This window comes from Muscardinus avellanarius (genome assembly GCF_963383645.1).
Source record: "Muscardinus avellanarius genome assembly, chromosome: 1".
Lineage (NCBI taxonomy): Eukaryota > Metazoa > Chordata > Mammalia > Rodentia > Gliridae > Muscardinus > Muscardinus avellanarius.
In genome coordinates, this window is record NC_137786.1 from 232,141,812 (window position 1) to 232,155,662 (window position 13,851).

The 13,851-nt window shown below is 53.8% G+C and overlaps 1 protein-coding gene across 1 annotated transcript in view; it reads left to right on the top strand.

Moving 5' to 3' along the window:
* The window catches only part of POLA2 (DNA polymerase alpha 2, accessory subunit), a gene marked incomplete at both ends in the record, with an annotated part of 39,416 nt that extends 27,450 nt beyond the window's left edge, over positions 1-11,966 (top strand). Inside the window, 8 exons of the mRNA XM_080718121.1 lie at positions 738-862; positions 1,431-1,469; positions 3,514-3,587; positions 8,572-8,680; positions 8,846-8,952; positions 9,715-9,774; positions 10,375-10,501; positions 11,817-11,966. Of these exons, the coding sequence (XP_080574247.1) occupies positions 738-862; positions 1,431-1,469; positions 3,514-3,587; positions 8,572-8,680; positions 8,846-8,952; positions 9,715-9,774; positions 10,375-10,501; positions 11,817-11,966 (791 nt within the window). The remainder of the gene's footprint in view (positions 1-737; positions 863-1,430; positions 1,470-3,513; positions 3,588-8,571; positions 8,681-8,845; positions 8,953-9,714; positions 9,775-10,374; positions 10,502-11,816) is intronic.
* Positions 11,967-13,851: the final 1,885 nt, after the last annotated feature.

A 13,851-nucleotide genomic window follows, 5' to 3' on the forward strand; every position in this document is an offset into this window, starting at 1 on the left:
GCCTGCCTGGTGAGAAGGCTGAGCCTCCGAAAGCAAAGCGGCTGCTGTTGGGAGGAGGGGACAGAAACTGCACGGCCCTGAACAGGCACCCTGTCGTCCCTCTGCCTAGGGCTTCCAACCACCTGCCTTTTCAGACCCTGTAATCCCCCACGTCTCCAGCCACCGCAGACCGCCAGGTGGTCCCTCCCAGAGCTCACCGCCTGTCGTTGCTCTCCTGTCCCCCGCCTTGCCCCGTTCCCAGGAAACTCCTGACCCCAGCATCTCACCTCGGCGAATGCCTTCCTCGCAATGCTCGGGTGCACCCTAACGAAGGTGCTGCTTCCTGGCAGGACTCACCTGTGCCCTCCACCCGCTGGGGTGTTCGTGGTGGGGGGTGATGAGGTCTTCCTCATTTTGGATCCCAGAGTTACACACATATGGCGGCTCTCAATAGTGGGTACTGCAGCATTTCCCCCTAATGCTTCTCCCACCATCTCAATATCATTCCTCTTTATTTTGCGGATCTGGGATGGAACCCAGGGGCATTCAACCTCTGAGCTACACCCCCCTGCTATTTTTTATTCTTTATTTTGAAGCAGGATCTCATTAAGTCACAGAGGGCCTCACTGAGTAGCTAAGGCTGTCTGCGAACCACGATCCTCCAGTTTCAGCCTCCCGAATGCCAGGACTACAAGTGTGTGCCACCACGCCCAGCTTCAATCCTCTTCTAATTGAGACTTTCCAATTCTTTCTCATAGAGTTCGAGCAAACTATGGTTATGGTTGCCTGTGGGCCGTACACCACATCTGACAGCATCACGTATGAGCCCCTGCTGGACCTGATCGCCATCATCAACCATGACCGGCCGGATGTCTGCATTCTGGTAGAGGCCCTGGGCCAGCGGTGCACAGGGAGGCAGAAGGGGGAACTGGGGAGTCAGCCTTAGAAAAGAGTCCTGGGGGAGCTTGTGGAGGGGCTGGGGTGCAGCTCAGAGGTAGAATGACCCTGGGTTCATCTCCAGTACCGCAAAAGAAAAATAAATAAAACTAAAAAATAGGGCTAGGGGTGTAGCGCAAATAGAAGGCCCCAGGGTTCAATCCCCAGTACTACACACAAAAATAAAATGATTGGGCTAAAGCTCGGAGGTACAATGACCCTGAGTTTAATCCCCATTGCCAAAACAAATAAACATACTACAGTCAGCATGGCGGTCGGTTCCCTTGCTAGATATAGAAAAGCCCAGCGTCATGGAGGGCAGGGTAAGGCTGTGGGGCCCGAGCGCCTCCCTCAATCCAGGTCTGCTGCTGTGGAATCGGCTCGGTGCCCTGCCCATCTACTGGGTGGACCCTGGGCCTAGAACTGCTAGAAGAGCTTACCTGGAGGCCTCCGCGGACATGCACAGCTTTGATTTGTCCATCTGGTGCCTTTGTCCCCTCCCGGCTCCTTTGCAGTTCGGTCCTTTCCTGGATGCTCAGCATGAACAGGTGGAGGTGAGTGTCCCGCTCGGGCAGGCGCGCTGGGGGCTGGGCCTGGCATTCAGTCCAGCCCTTGGTTTTAGTTTTTATTTTTTGTAGTTTATCCACATCTGGAATAAGCCTAAATTAACCTGTGGCTAATCAGAAAAACACCGTAGGCGAGCAATTTTTATAAAAATATGGAATTTGAGGGTTTCATCTCACAACTACAGGCTGGAAGCTGGGGAGGGAAATGATGTGGCCCGTCGCGTGTGGCACTTGGTGCTAAGGCCCCGGGGCAGCGCCACAGATGCAGGTGTCGCGGGGTCAGGGAGCCGTGCGGTGAGGTGCTTGACACAGTGACAGCCCAAGCGGGGAACTTGCCTCTAGCTGTCCTTTGATGCATAAACACGAAGAGCTCCTCCCAGCATGACCGAGCCAGGGTCCCCTACCTTCAGCTCAGAATACTTTGCCTTCTGTGGACAAGACTTCAGGGCACTCTTCCCTCCGTGTCTCTCAGCCTGCTTTTTTTTTTTTTTTTTTTTTTTTTTTTTTTTTTTTCCAGTACTGGGGATGGAACCCGGGGACTACACCTCCTGCCCTAGATTTTATTCTTTAATTTGAAACAGGGTCTCACTAAGTTGCGGAGGGTCTCACTAAGTAGCTGAGGCTGTCTGCAAACCGCCATCCTCTGGTCTCAGCCTCCTGAATTGCTGGGATTATAAGCATGCGCCACCACACCCGGCTTTTTTATTCTTTATTTTGAAACAGGGTCTCACGGAGTCTCAAAGGGCCTCACTAAGTAGCTGAGGCTGTCCAAAAACTGTGATCCTTCTGTCTCAGCCTCCCAAATGCTGGGATTACAAGCATGTGCCACCATGCTGGGCTTTCAGCCCCCATTTAAAGGGTGAATTCTTCCCCATATTTCCTGCCCTCACCTAGGCTCAGCTCCTTACAGGTAGAGATCACTTTTTTTGTATGTGGTGCTAGAGATTGAACACAGAGGACAGAGGCATTCTACCTCTGAGCTACACCCCCTGGTCCTTTTTTCTTTTTCTTTTTCTTTTTCTTTTTTTTTTTTTTTTTTTTTTTTTTTTTTTTTTTTTTTTTTTTTTGGTGGTGGTACTGGGGATGGAACCCTTCTACCTTTGGGCTACACTCCCAGACCTATTTTATATTTTATTTGTACACAGGGTCTTTTAAGCCAGCGAGGCTGGCTTTGAACCTGCGCGATCCTTCTGTCTCCGCCTCCCAAGCGTGGGGATTACAAGCGTGCGCCACTACACCGGGCTGTAAATCATGTTGACAATGACATACATGCACACTGGCACTTGGTACCCCGCCCAAGCCTCCCCATTTCCATCCCTCCCAATACAGGTACTCAGATTGACATTTGTATATATTCACATGTATACACATGGTCTATGGTAGTATTTCCATTAATGAACCTCAGTTCCTCCATCTCTACCCTACAAGAGGCTTCTCCTCATCATCTGGGTCTCCTGCATCCATTTACTCCCTATCCTGCACATAGTAAAGAAAACATATGACCCTGCGCTCTCTGTGATTGGCTGATCTCACTGAACATAATGTTCTCCAGGCCTTTGCATTTTCTTGCAGATGATATAATTTTGTTCTTCTTTATTGCTGAGTAGAATTCCCTGTTATTTCCCATAGTTTTGCAATCCATTCCTCTGTCGATGGACACCTAGGTTGGTTCCATAATTTGGCTATTGTGAATTATGCTGCTATAAACATGGGTATGCATATATTTTTGTAGTTCTCTGGTTTCAGCTCCTTTGGAAAGATACCCAGGAGTGGTCTCCCAGCCCTTTTTGTTGTGTGTTTGGAAACAGAGTCTTGCTAGTTACTGAGGCTGGCCTTAGATCTGCGATCCTTCAGTCTCAGCCTCCCGAATGCTGGGATTACAAGCGTGCGCCACCACGCCCGGCTAGATCACAGCTTTGTCATCTCTGCATCTCTTTCACCTCTCAGCCCAGCAGCTGGTTACCTAAGGGTCACCAAGTAAGTGAACACCAGCCATCCAGCCTCCAAAGCCACCTCCTTCCTTTTCTTGCAGAACTGTCTGCTGACAAGTCCATTTGAAGACATCTTCAAGCAATGTCTGCGAACCATCATTGAAGGGACAAGAAGGTCAGAATCTCAAACTCTGGAAGAATCTGAAGCTTCCCAGGTTCTTCCCGAGTTTCCCACTGAGAAACCCAAACTATTTCACAGTCATGGTAGTTCCTGTCCTTGCCGTCCTTTTGAACTCTGAGATCAGATAGAACCCTTGAACTTCAAGTGCGCAGACGCCCAGTGAAGCAGCTTCTTTGTGAAGCCCAGAGATAAACACTCGAAAGGAAAAGCCGTGCAGACTCCCTCTCTCCCTGCTCTTTCTCTTTATTTACTTGCTTTTCTCACTCTCTTTTGTATAAACTAGTATTCCATGGGAATGTCCCCCGATGGTTTTGAAAAGCATTAGATGACTGACAACAAAATCGTGGGCGAAGCCAAGCATGGTGACGCATGGCTGCAGTCCCAATACTTGGGAGGCTGAAACCGGAGGATTGCAGATTTGAGAACAAACCTCAGCAAGTAGTGAGATTCTTATCAGACCCTCTTTCTAAATAAAAATAAGCTGGGCGTGGTGGCGCACGCTTGTAATCCCCGCGCTTAGGAGGCAGAGACAGGAGGATCCCGCAGGTTCGAAGCCAGCCGCGTGCGCTGGTTTAAGAGACCCTGTTTCCAAATAAAAAAAATGTAAAAATAGGTCTGGGAGTGTAGCCCAGAGGTAGAAGGGCTTCCAGGAACCCCAGTACCACCAAAAAAAAAAAAATTAAATAAAAGCTGGGGGTGGTGGCGCATGCTTGGAATCCCAGTACCTGATCGCAGGTTCAAAGCCAGCCTTGGCAATTTACCAAGGCTCTCAACAACCTAGTAAGACCCTGTTTCCAAATAAAAAATAAAATCAGGCTGGGGGTGTAGTTCAGAGTTAGAATACCTCTGGGTTCAATTCCCAGCACCAAAATAAATGAATAAATAAATAAATATTTTAAAATAGAGCTGGGGGCGTAGCTTAGAGATAGAATGTCTCTGGGTTTAATCCCCAGTACCACACAAAGAACAACAAAAGATAAAAATAGCCAGGTGTGGTGGCGCACACTTGTAATCCCAGCATTTGGGAGCCTGAAAGTCAGGATTGCAGGAAGATTCTAACCCGGAGGATCCTGGTTCAAGGACAGCCTCAGCTACTCAGTGAGGCCCTTTGCAACTCAGTGAAACCCTATTTCAAAATAAAGAATAAGCCGGGCGTGGTGGCGCACGCTTGTAATCCCCACGCTTGGGAGGCAGAGACAGGAGGATCGCGCAGGTTCAAAGCCAGCCGCGCGCGCTGGCTTAGGAGACCCTGTTTCCAAATATAAAATGTAAAAATAGGTCTGGGAGTGTAGCCCGGAGGTAGAAGGGCTTCCAGGAACCCCAGTACCACCAAAAAAAAAAAAAAAAAAAAGAATAAAGCTGGGCGTGGTAGTGCACGTTTGTAATCCCAGTATTTGGGAGGCTGGTAATCCCAGTATTTGGGAGGCTGAGCCTGGAGGATCACGGTTTGCGGACAGCCTCAGCTACTTAGTGAGGCCCTCCAGAACTCAGTGAGACCCTGTTTCAAAATAAGAAAAAAATAGGGCAGAAGATGTAGTTTTTAGGTCCAATGCCCCTGGGTTCCATCCCCAGACCCACAAAAAAAATAAATAAAATAAAGACTAAAGCCAGGCGTGGTGGTGCATGCTTGTAATCCCTGTGCTTGGGAGGCCGAGACAGGAGAATTGCACAGGTTTGAAGCCAGCCTCAGCTACTTAGACTCTCAGCAACTTAGTGAGACCATGTTCCCAAATAAAATATAAAATAGGTCTGGGAGTATAGGTTGGAGGTATAAAAGCCCCTGGGTTCCACCCCCAATACCACACACACGGAAAAAAAAAGAATAAAAAATAGGACTGGGAGTATAGCCTTGGAAGTAGAATGCCTCTAGGTTCCATCCCAAATACCACAAAAAAGAAAAGAAAAGATAAAAATAAAATAGGGCTGGGGGTGTGGGTCAGAGTTAGAATGCCCTGGGCTCAATTCCCAGTACTGCAAAAAAAAAAATCTTATCTTGCAAGGCTCCAGGCCGCCCCCTCTGTGATGAGTGCTGGGCAGAGCCCAAGTTCCTTCCCTGCTCAGTGCTTCCTGTGGGTAGGACTGCAGCGAGGCGCGCTAAGCACTCAGTGAGGGTGGGGATCTTGAGTCCTTGCCATCGCCTGGACGGAAGGGACCATGAAACCTCACAGCGGTGATGTAAGAGCGGCGTGGTTCTAAATTGAGAGGAAAGTCAGGATTGCAGGAAGATTCTAAAGTGAGAAGCAGGAAGCATGCGGGAAGCTGACACCTCAGTTCCTGTCCCTTCTCCAGTGCCAGGGGCTGCAAAAAGTGCTCTAGTGACAACTTGCGTGCCTGTACCTGAGCGCATAAAGAACAAACATTCCAGAGGCCGAGCTTCTAAGAACAAGTCTGTAACAAAGGTGGCTTAAAAACAAGATGTCCAAGTTTCCATCTCGGCCCGTGAGAACAGATCCCAGAGGCGATTAGCTGTAACACTGCCTTGCACTGGCAGCGGTGTGGGGGCAGCAGACCCGGCAGGGAGCACCCTGGGGTCACCCTGGAGCCTGGAGACCGGCAGTGCCAGTGGCAGCTGCCCTCCCTCAAGTGGAGGTGACACCGGGGCTTCCCTCCTCTTCCCCAGACCCTTTACGATCCCCGTCGATCTCAGATCCCCATCAAGCTCATCGCACCTGGAGCGTGCTCAGGCTCCTCGGGAGATCACTCCCTGAAAAGCAGGAGCGGGCCATGTGCCCCTTAGTAGGCCCCCAGGGATGGCAGCCGTGCCCGGCGCTAGCCAGCTTGAGGTCAGGGTCTGATGTGGGCTCCTCACCCCGTGTGCTGTTGACGGCAGTGATACAACAAGGAACAGACGAGGCATTGTCCCCGGCCTGGTCCCGGCGCCGGCACCCAGCACCACCAGGCACTTTCATGGGGCCCTGGTGCCGCCCCGCCCTTCCAGAGCAGAGTATGGGTGTCCGCCCTCAGGTGGGCCGTCAGAAAGGCCAAGCATTGGGCTCATTGGTCAGAAGCAGTGGGAAAGCGAGCGCCTGCCCTGGTGGCCGGCCCCAGTGCTCCTCTGCGGGAGGGAGCAGCTGGGGCCCTCCCACCATGATGTATGAAGTGGTGCAATGCTGAGCATCGCTGGAATTTTCTTCCTGATCCCTCCCCCGACGCCCGTTCATAACCACGAGCAGGAGGGCTGTTTCCGCCTTAACCACTGCTCTTCCGAAGCCTGTGCTGAAACAGAGCCATCCCAGCCTCCAATGGCAGCCAGCTGCCCCTCGATTCTTCACATCCCTCACAGACTTTGAACACAGATTGTCCCCTTCGAGTCACCCCGTGGCTTGTTTACCAGATTCTAGCACCCCACCGGACTCGGTAATCACAGTGACCGTGCCAAGGTCGACGGGATTGTGATCAGCACACGCAGCGCCCTCGTTGGGCTCATGGCCTTCTGTTGCAGCCGTCTTGGCTTGCTCGTGTAGTAGGCGTGACAGACAAGGGTAGAGGGACGGGCACTGGGCCTTGGTCGACGCGAGGGTCCCGTGCCTGGAGGGCCACCAGCATTTCGGGCACAAAAAGGAAGGAGGGGAGGGAGAGCGATGGCGGGCTGTGACCACGCCCACAGGGGCGCTTCACACCTGCTTGGTTCCTAGTAGGCCCCGCTGCCAGGGACAGCAAGGGAGCCAAGGGAGCAGGATTTTTCCCCTTTCCTCTTTTGTGTGGCTGGGGAAAATAAAACAGTTGGCCTGGAGAGGAACGGCTTTCTCCTTCACTCCCTGGCAACCCTAGGGCCCCTCCTCCTGCCACCGTCAAAGGAAGCGTCTGCTCTCATCTTGGTCTCCGCCGTTGCTGTTCACTATTTCACTTGCCCCAGACAGTCTGCTCAGACGTAGGACCCGAGGGCCTGGCTTCCCTCTGTGAGAGGGCAGACAGAGTGTGCCAGCCCAGCGGAGCCCGGCGTCTGTTCTGCTCCCTGGAACTGTCTGCTTTGTTTTCCAATATTTAATTACCGCTGAGTCTCAACACTAGCCAAGAGCGTTCCATCTGATCTTGGAAACCTTGGAGCAGACTCAGGATCCGGCCAACACTCCTGGTTTCTCCTGAAGAGACCCCAGCTTCACTCGGATCACCGAGCTGTGTGTCAGGGCACCGTTTTTTGTTTTGTTTGTTTGTTTGTGGTATTGAGGATGGAACCCAAGGGCATTCTACCTCTGAGCTTCACCCTCAGCCCTATTTTTTATTCTTTATTTTGAGACAGGATCTCACTGGGTTGCAAAGGGCCCCCACTAAGTAGCTGAGGCCATCCGCAAACTGCAATCCTCCTGTTCCAGCCTCCCAAGTACTGGGATTACAAGCATGCGCCAACACGCCTGGCCAGGGCACTTTTCAGTACCACACCTATTCAGTAGTATGGGGTCAGAGCTGCAGTTGCAGCGCTGGCTCTGGGGCTGTGATCCTTTAGTCAACTCCTTATCTGTCTAAATTTTCTGCATCTTGATTTCTTCCCTTTTCTGTGTGTGTGTGTGTGTGTGTGTGTGTGTGTGTGTGTGTGTGTTCTGTACTGAGAATTGAACCCAGGGGTATTATACCTCTAAACTCTACCCCCAGCCCTATTTTATTTTTATTTTGAAACATGCTCTAAGTTATAGAGGCTGGCTTCAAACCTCCTGGCAATCCTCCTGTCTTGGCCTCCCAAGTCCTAGGATCACAGGCATGCGCCACCACGCCCAACTTCTCTCTGTTTTCTTCTAAACAATTGTTTCCCTACACACTCACACACAGAGAATGGTGTCCTGGGTGATCCAAGCCAGAGGTGTACACACTAGCAAATGGCCTTTCCCTCGCAGTGTCCCAAGGGCAGAGCACCTCTTAGAGCAGAATTCCTTCCGGGCCTCCCTGGAGGAGGGCCTGCCATGCGACGCTCCCGCGCTTCAACCCGGCCGTGCCGACTCGCCACGCTCATTTTCTCCCTCTTCCGCTGTGTTTGGCATCGTAGCTCCGGCTCCCACCTAGTCTTTGTCCCTTCGCTGAGAGATGTGCACCACGAGCCCGTGTACCCACAGCCGCCGTTCAGCTACTCCGATCTGCCTCGAGAGGACAAAAAGGTAGCAGCGGGCACTGGCCCTCGCCCCGGGAGGGGTTCAGGACAGGCTGGCCCCTCCCAGTGGTCTCCCTGTCCCATAGAGACCCTGACTAGCCTAGAGGTTTTGTGGGGAAGAAATGTCCAGCTCTTCTGTGCAAATGTTTGTGCCAACTCCTTGTCGTTTTAGCGAGTACAGTTCGTGTCAGAGCCCTGCAGCCTCTCCGTCAACGGGGTGGTCTTTGGGCTGACGTCCACAGATGTGCTGTTCCACATGGGGGCCGAGGAGATCAGCAGGTGAGTGGGCCTTGCAGGCCGGAGGCATGGCGGCCGCCTCCTGCGTCCTGCCCACCCCGGCCAAGACGCCGTCCTGACCTGAGCGCCACCCAACCCTTTGGCCACCTGGGTCTCTACTCAAGAGGAGCGATCAGATGCGTTTGTTCCTGTCGCCGTCTGAGCAGACCCCGAAGAGCCGCGTCTGCCTGGACTTTGCACGTCACCTACAGGCCCAGAAATTCCCTTCTTGGCACTTTCCTCTTGCTCCCAGTTGGTTACCTGCGGGAGTGAGGGGATCGTGTGGGTGGAGGGTGAGCTGCAGACGTGCCCCGCAGGGCTTCGTCTCACCAGACAGCGTGTGACTCCACAGAGAACCAGACGCCGCCAGATCTGTGGCCTGGGGGTTGGTGGTTGGGTTCGCGGTGGCTCTTGACAAGAAGGAGCATGCAGGGCGGCTCAGGAGTTCAGCGTGGTGGGGCCCAAGATGCCCCATGCTGGTGCAGACGTTGCGACCTATTATACAAGATGGCGCCCGCGAAGGCCTTTCTCCATCTTGGCTACCAAGATTCCTGCCCATTCCCGTACCTCAGGGTCCTGCTTCCCTTTCCTGTGGGAACAGCCTGCGCTGCTATGGGCAGGTGGTTCTGCTTCCCAGGGGAGTCCTATGGCTGCACCCTGGCCGTTCAGCTCCCCCCCCCCCAGTTTATGGAACCCTCAGCCCTCCCCACGGAGCAGCTAGGAAACGGTTCTGCGTTCCACATCCTACTGTCCTTCCTTTCCCAGCTCTTCTGGAGCTCCCGACAGATTCAGCCGAATACTCAAGCACGTCCTGACCCAGAGGAGGTGAGCTTGCCAGCTCCCATCAGCTGACCGTGCAGAGAGTACTTTGGGATCATGGGCTGGGACAGATGTGACTGTCAAAGCCTTCATTGGGCCACTACCAGGGACTTCGCCTTGTGATGACAGGCCTGCGTTCTGGCCCCCATACATGGAAATGAAAAAGCCAGAAGCCGGGAGTGGTGGCAGTACTTGGGAGGCTGAGACAGAAGGATTGCAAATTTGAGGCCAGTCTTAGCAACTTAGATTCTGTTTCTTTTTCTTTTTTGGAGGGGATTGAATCCAGAGAGGTTCTACCTCTGGGCAACACCCCAGCCCTTTTTATTTTTTTATGGTGAAACAGGGTCTCACAAAGTTACTGGGGCAGGTCTCAAATCTGCGATCCTTCTGTCTTAGCCTCCCAAGTACTAGGATTACACGCATGAGCCACCATGCCTGGCTGAGACCCTGTTTCAAAAAGAAAGGACTAGGGGTGTAGCTCAGAGAGTGCCCCTGTGTTCAATCCCAAATACCAAAAAAAGGAAAGCCGGTCTGTGAAGGGGAGCTGTGTGGAAGCTGGTGGTTCCTGAGCCAGCCCCACACTGACCACCTCTCTCCCCTCTGCAGCTACTACCCGCTCTACCCTCCCCAGGAGGACATGGCCATCGACTATGAGAATTTCTATGCCTATGCACACCTGCCGGTCACCCCGGATGTCTTCATAATCCCCTCAGAGCTGAGGTACTTTGTCAAGGTAGGTCAGACCTGGCTTTTTCCAGAAACATCAGAAGCAGCTTTTGACTCTGCCTTCCAGAGCACCTGGCACTTGGTCTTTGTGGGTCTGCGCTGGGGACAGTGGCCTCTGTGGCCCAGCACCAGGGCCTCAGTGCTTCTAGGGAGCTGGCAGGATAAGAGCAAATCTGTGGGTAAGATGGGCGTGGGGACACACACCTGTAGTCCCAGCGTTTGGGAGGCTGAGACAGGAGGATCATGGTTCATGGACAGCCTCAGCTACTACTTACTGAGGCCCTTTGCAACTTTGAGACCCTGTTTCAAAATGAAGACTAAAAAATAGGGCTGGCAGTATAGCTCGGAGGTAGAACTCCCCTGGGTCCCCCCTCCCCGGTACCGCAATAAATAAATAGTTAAAAAATTAGCCAGGCATGGTGGCACACGCTGGTAATCCCAGCATTTAGGAGGTTGAGACCAGAGGATCACGGTTCGCAGACAGCCTCAGCTACTTAGTGAGGCCCTTTGCAACTCAGTGAGACCTGGTTTCAGAATAAAAAATAGGGCAGAGGGTGTAGCTCGGAGGTCAAATGCCCCTGGGTTCCATCCCCAGACCCGCAAAAATAAATAAATAAAATATAATAATTAAATATAGGGCTGGGGTTGTAGCTCAAAGGTAGAATACCCCTGAGTTTAATCTACAGTAATGGAAAAAAAAAACTTAAAAATTTTAAAAAGAGTCGGAGGTAGATTGTCCCTGGGTTCAATCCCCAGTACACCCACCCCCGAAAAAACTCCACAGCTTGAGTGAACAGTGCCCCTACTCTTCCCGGTGTGCAAGCCCAGGCGGCAGCGAGTAGGAAGGCCCTCAGACAGTCACTGTCAGTCAGCCCGGCCGTGTTGGGGCGACCTGGGGGCATTTCGTCTGTGCCCTGTCCTGCCCTGCCGTGCCCCCAATGGGACCTCCCAGAAGGCTCAGCTGGGGATATTTTGAGAAGCCCTTGGGGTCCTGGTCTCGGCCACCAGCGGCCCTGCCTGCCTTGGGGTTTGGTCTGTGGCATAGAAGTCCACCCAGACCAGAGCTCCTCCAAACCAGAGCCATCCAGCCTTGGGAGGTGAGTATTTTTCTTCTTAAGGAACAAGAAACAGCTGGATCAGGTTTGTCTCCAAGTAGGAGAGCTGGCTGTCCTGCCCGGTCACCTCCTTTACTCTGTCTCAGAATCCCAAGGATTTCAGTGAATGTGTTTGGTCGCCTTTGTTGTTCTTGTATGAAGCCCTCTTTGGGGTCGGTCCACGAGGCCTTGGTCACATTGGCCCCACCAGTCTTCTCCCTTCCCCAGGACATCCTCGGCTGCGTCTGCGTGAACCCCGGGCGCCTCACCAAAGGGCAAGTGGGTGGCACCTTCGGCCGCCTGTACCTCCGGAGGCTCCCCAAGCACGGGCCAGAGAGGCAGAGTCCATGTGTCGCCGCCCAGGTGGTCAGGATCTGAGTCTCCAGCCCCTTTCCGTCCCCCATGGGTGGCCCTGGAGCACACCAAGCCCAGGCATCACCCGCTGATGACTGCAGGCTGTTGGGCCATGAGGGCAGCCTCCCACCGGGTTTCACTGGAAGCTCGGCTTTGGAATGGACGTGCGGTGTCCAAAGGGAACCAGCGGTGCATGCTCAGAGAAGGCAGGAAGGAATTTTCTACACAAATCAAACATGGGAACAACTTCTGGAGAAGTGAAAATAAATTCTGAACGTAACTTCTGAGTATGTTCTTCCACTTTCTTTTTCCTGGTTGTGGCCAAGGAATGTTGCCCTGTGTCCGGGGAAGGCAGAGCCGGTCATGCTGGGCTTCTAGCCAGCCCTGGAGCTGGAGGCCCCACCCAGGCCCCTGCCGCTGGGCTGAGCTGGGGCGCCGGGCTGCGGATCGAGCAGCTGGCAGCCGGCCTGGCCTTCTCTGCGTGGCCTCACATGCGAGCAGGTCCCGCCTGACCTCTCCATCTGGAGGAGGCGGCCTGCGAGCTGTTCAGCGCCGCAGTCCCCGTGGTGACCATGCTGTGCAGCTCTGGTAGCGCTCAGATAAGGGCAGGTGTGCATGCCCATGTGGTGTGCGTGCCCACACGGGCGCCCGTAGTAGGCTGGCAGGCCGTCCTGCTATGCGTGACAAAGCCACACCCAGAAAACCCCAGCTGTGGGACCCCCGGCATTGTGTGAGGGAGCTGGGAGTGCAGATGCCTCAGGCCTGGGCTCAGAGAAGCCAGAAACCTCCCAGCGGCCAGCCTCTGCCTCCCCATCTCACAATGGTGCGGGGGAATTGGGCCACAGATCTGGCCAGGGCTGGGCAACATGGCTCCTTTCCAACCCAAAGAAGTACCACTTCACCTCTAGTTTTGAGACAGTTTCACTAAGTTGTTGAAGTCCTCACTAAGTTGCTGGGGCTGTCCTCGAACCTGCGATCCTCCTGTCTCAGGCTCCCAAGTACAGGGATTACAGGGGTGCGCCACTGCACCTGGCTTCGTTAGTTTTACAGATGCCTCCTGTGAGTAAGATTTAGAAACAGGTCCCAAGTTGGGGAGCCGGTTTTCCTCTTCCACACATGGGGCGATGTACCTCGTCAGCCTCCAGATGTGGCATTTGTGGGGGCCACACGTCTCCCAAAACCCAGCACAGGTACCCCAGGTGAGGAGCATTTGCGTTTCCACCATGCCGAGTATCAGCTAGAAATCCGCCCCTCCCTGCCTTGGAAAGCGCAGGCCTGGGAAGATTAACCCCCAGGCCTCTGGCCATGATAAGCCGGCGGGCTCTGAGCTGCATCCTGGCCCTTATCACTGCGGCCATGTGGGCTCCCCTGGGGTGCCCCGGCACTCAGCGGTTGCCACGTTGACAGACGCCTCTTGGGGGATAGTAATATCTTGCTCCCCTCTTGGCACAGTACGGAGCCTCTTTCCTCTTCCAGACTCAGGAAGATCCAGAGGGGTTGGGGGGCTGGCGGGCTGGAGGCCAGTGCAGGGTGGGGCCAGAAGGCGAGGGAAAGAGGAAGCTGTCACTAGGCCCAGAGCGGTTGCCTGGATACACGGCTGTTACTGCTGGAAATGATCCCGGAGCTCTGAGCAACCATTTAAGATTCGCAGAGAGCAGGATGCGAACCCGAGAGCAGACGTAGGCCAGAGCTGCCTCTGCCGCCAGACTGGAAGCCAGTGCCAAGCGGTGCCGGCTGGCTGTCCCCAGACTCCGTGTGTGTCATCGCAGGGCTCGCTCCTGCCTGCCTTGGGGTGCACTGGTAGATCTGAGGCTCCGGGAGGGGGCGGTGAGAGGCCAGGCCCGTCTGCTTCTCACCCCGCCAGTGCATCTCTGAGAGGTCTGGTCATGCCTCGTGCCCTTGACCCATG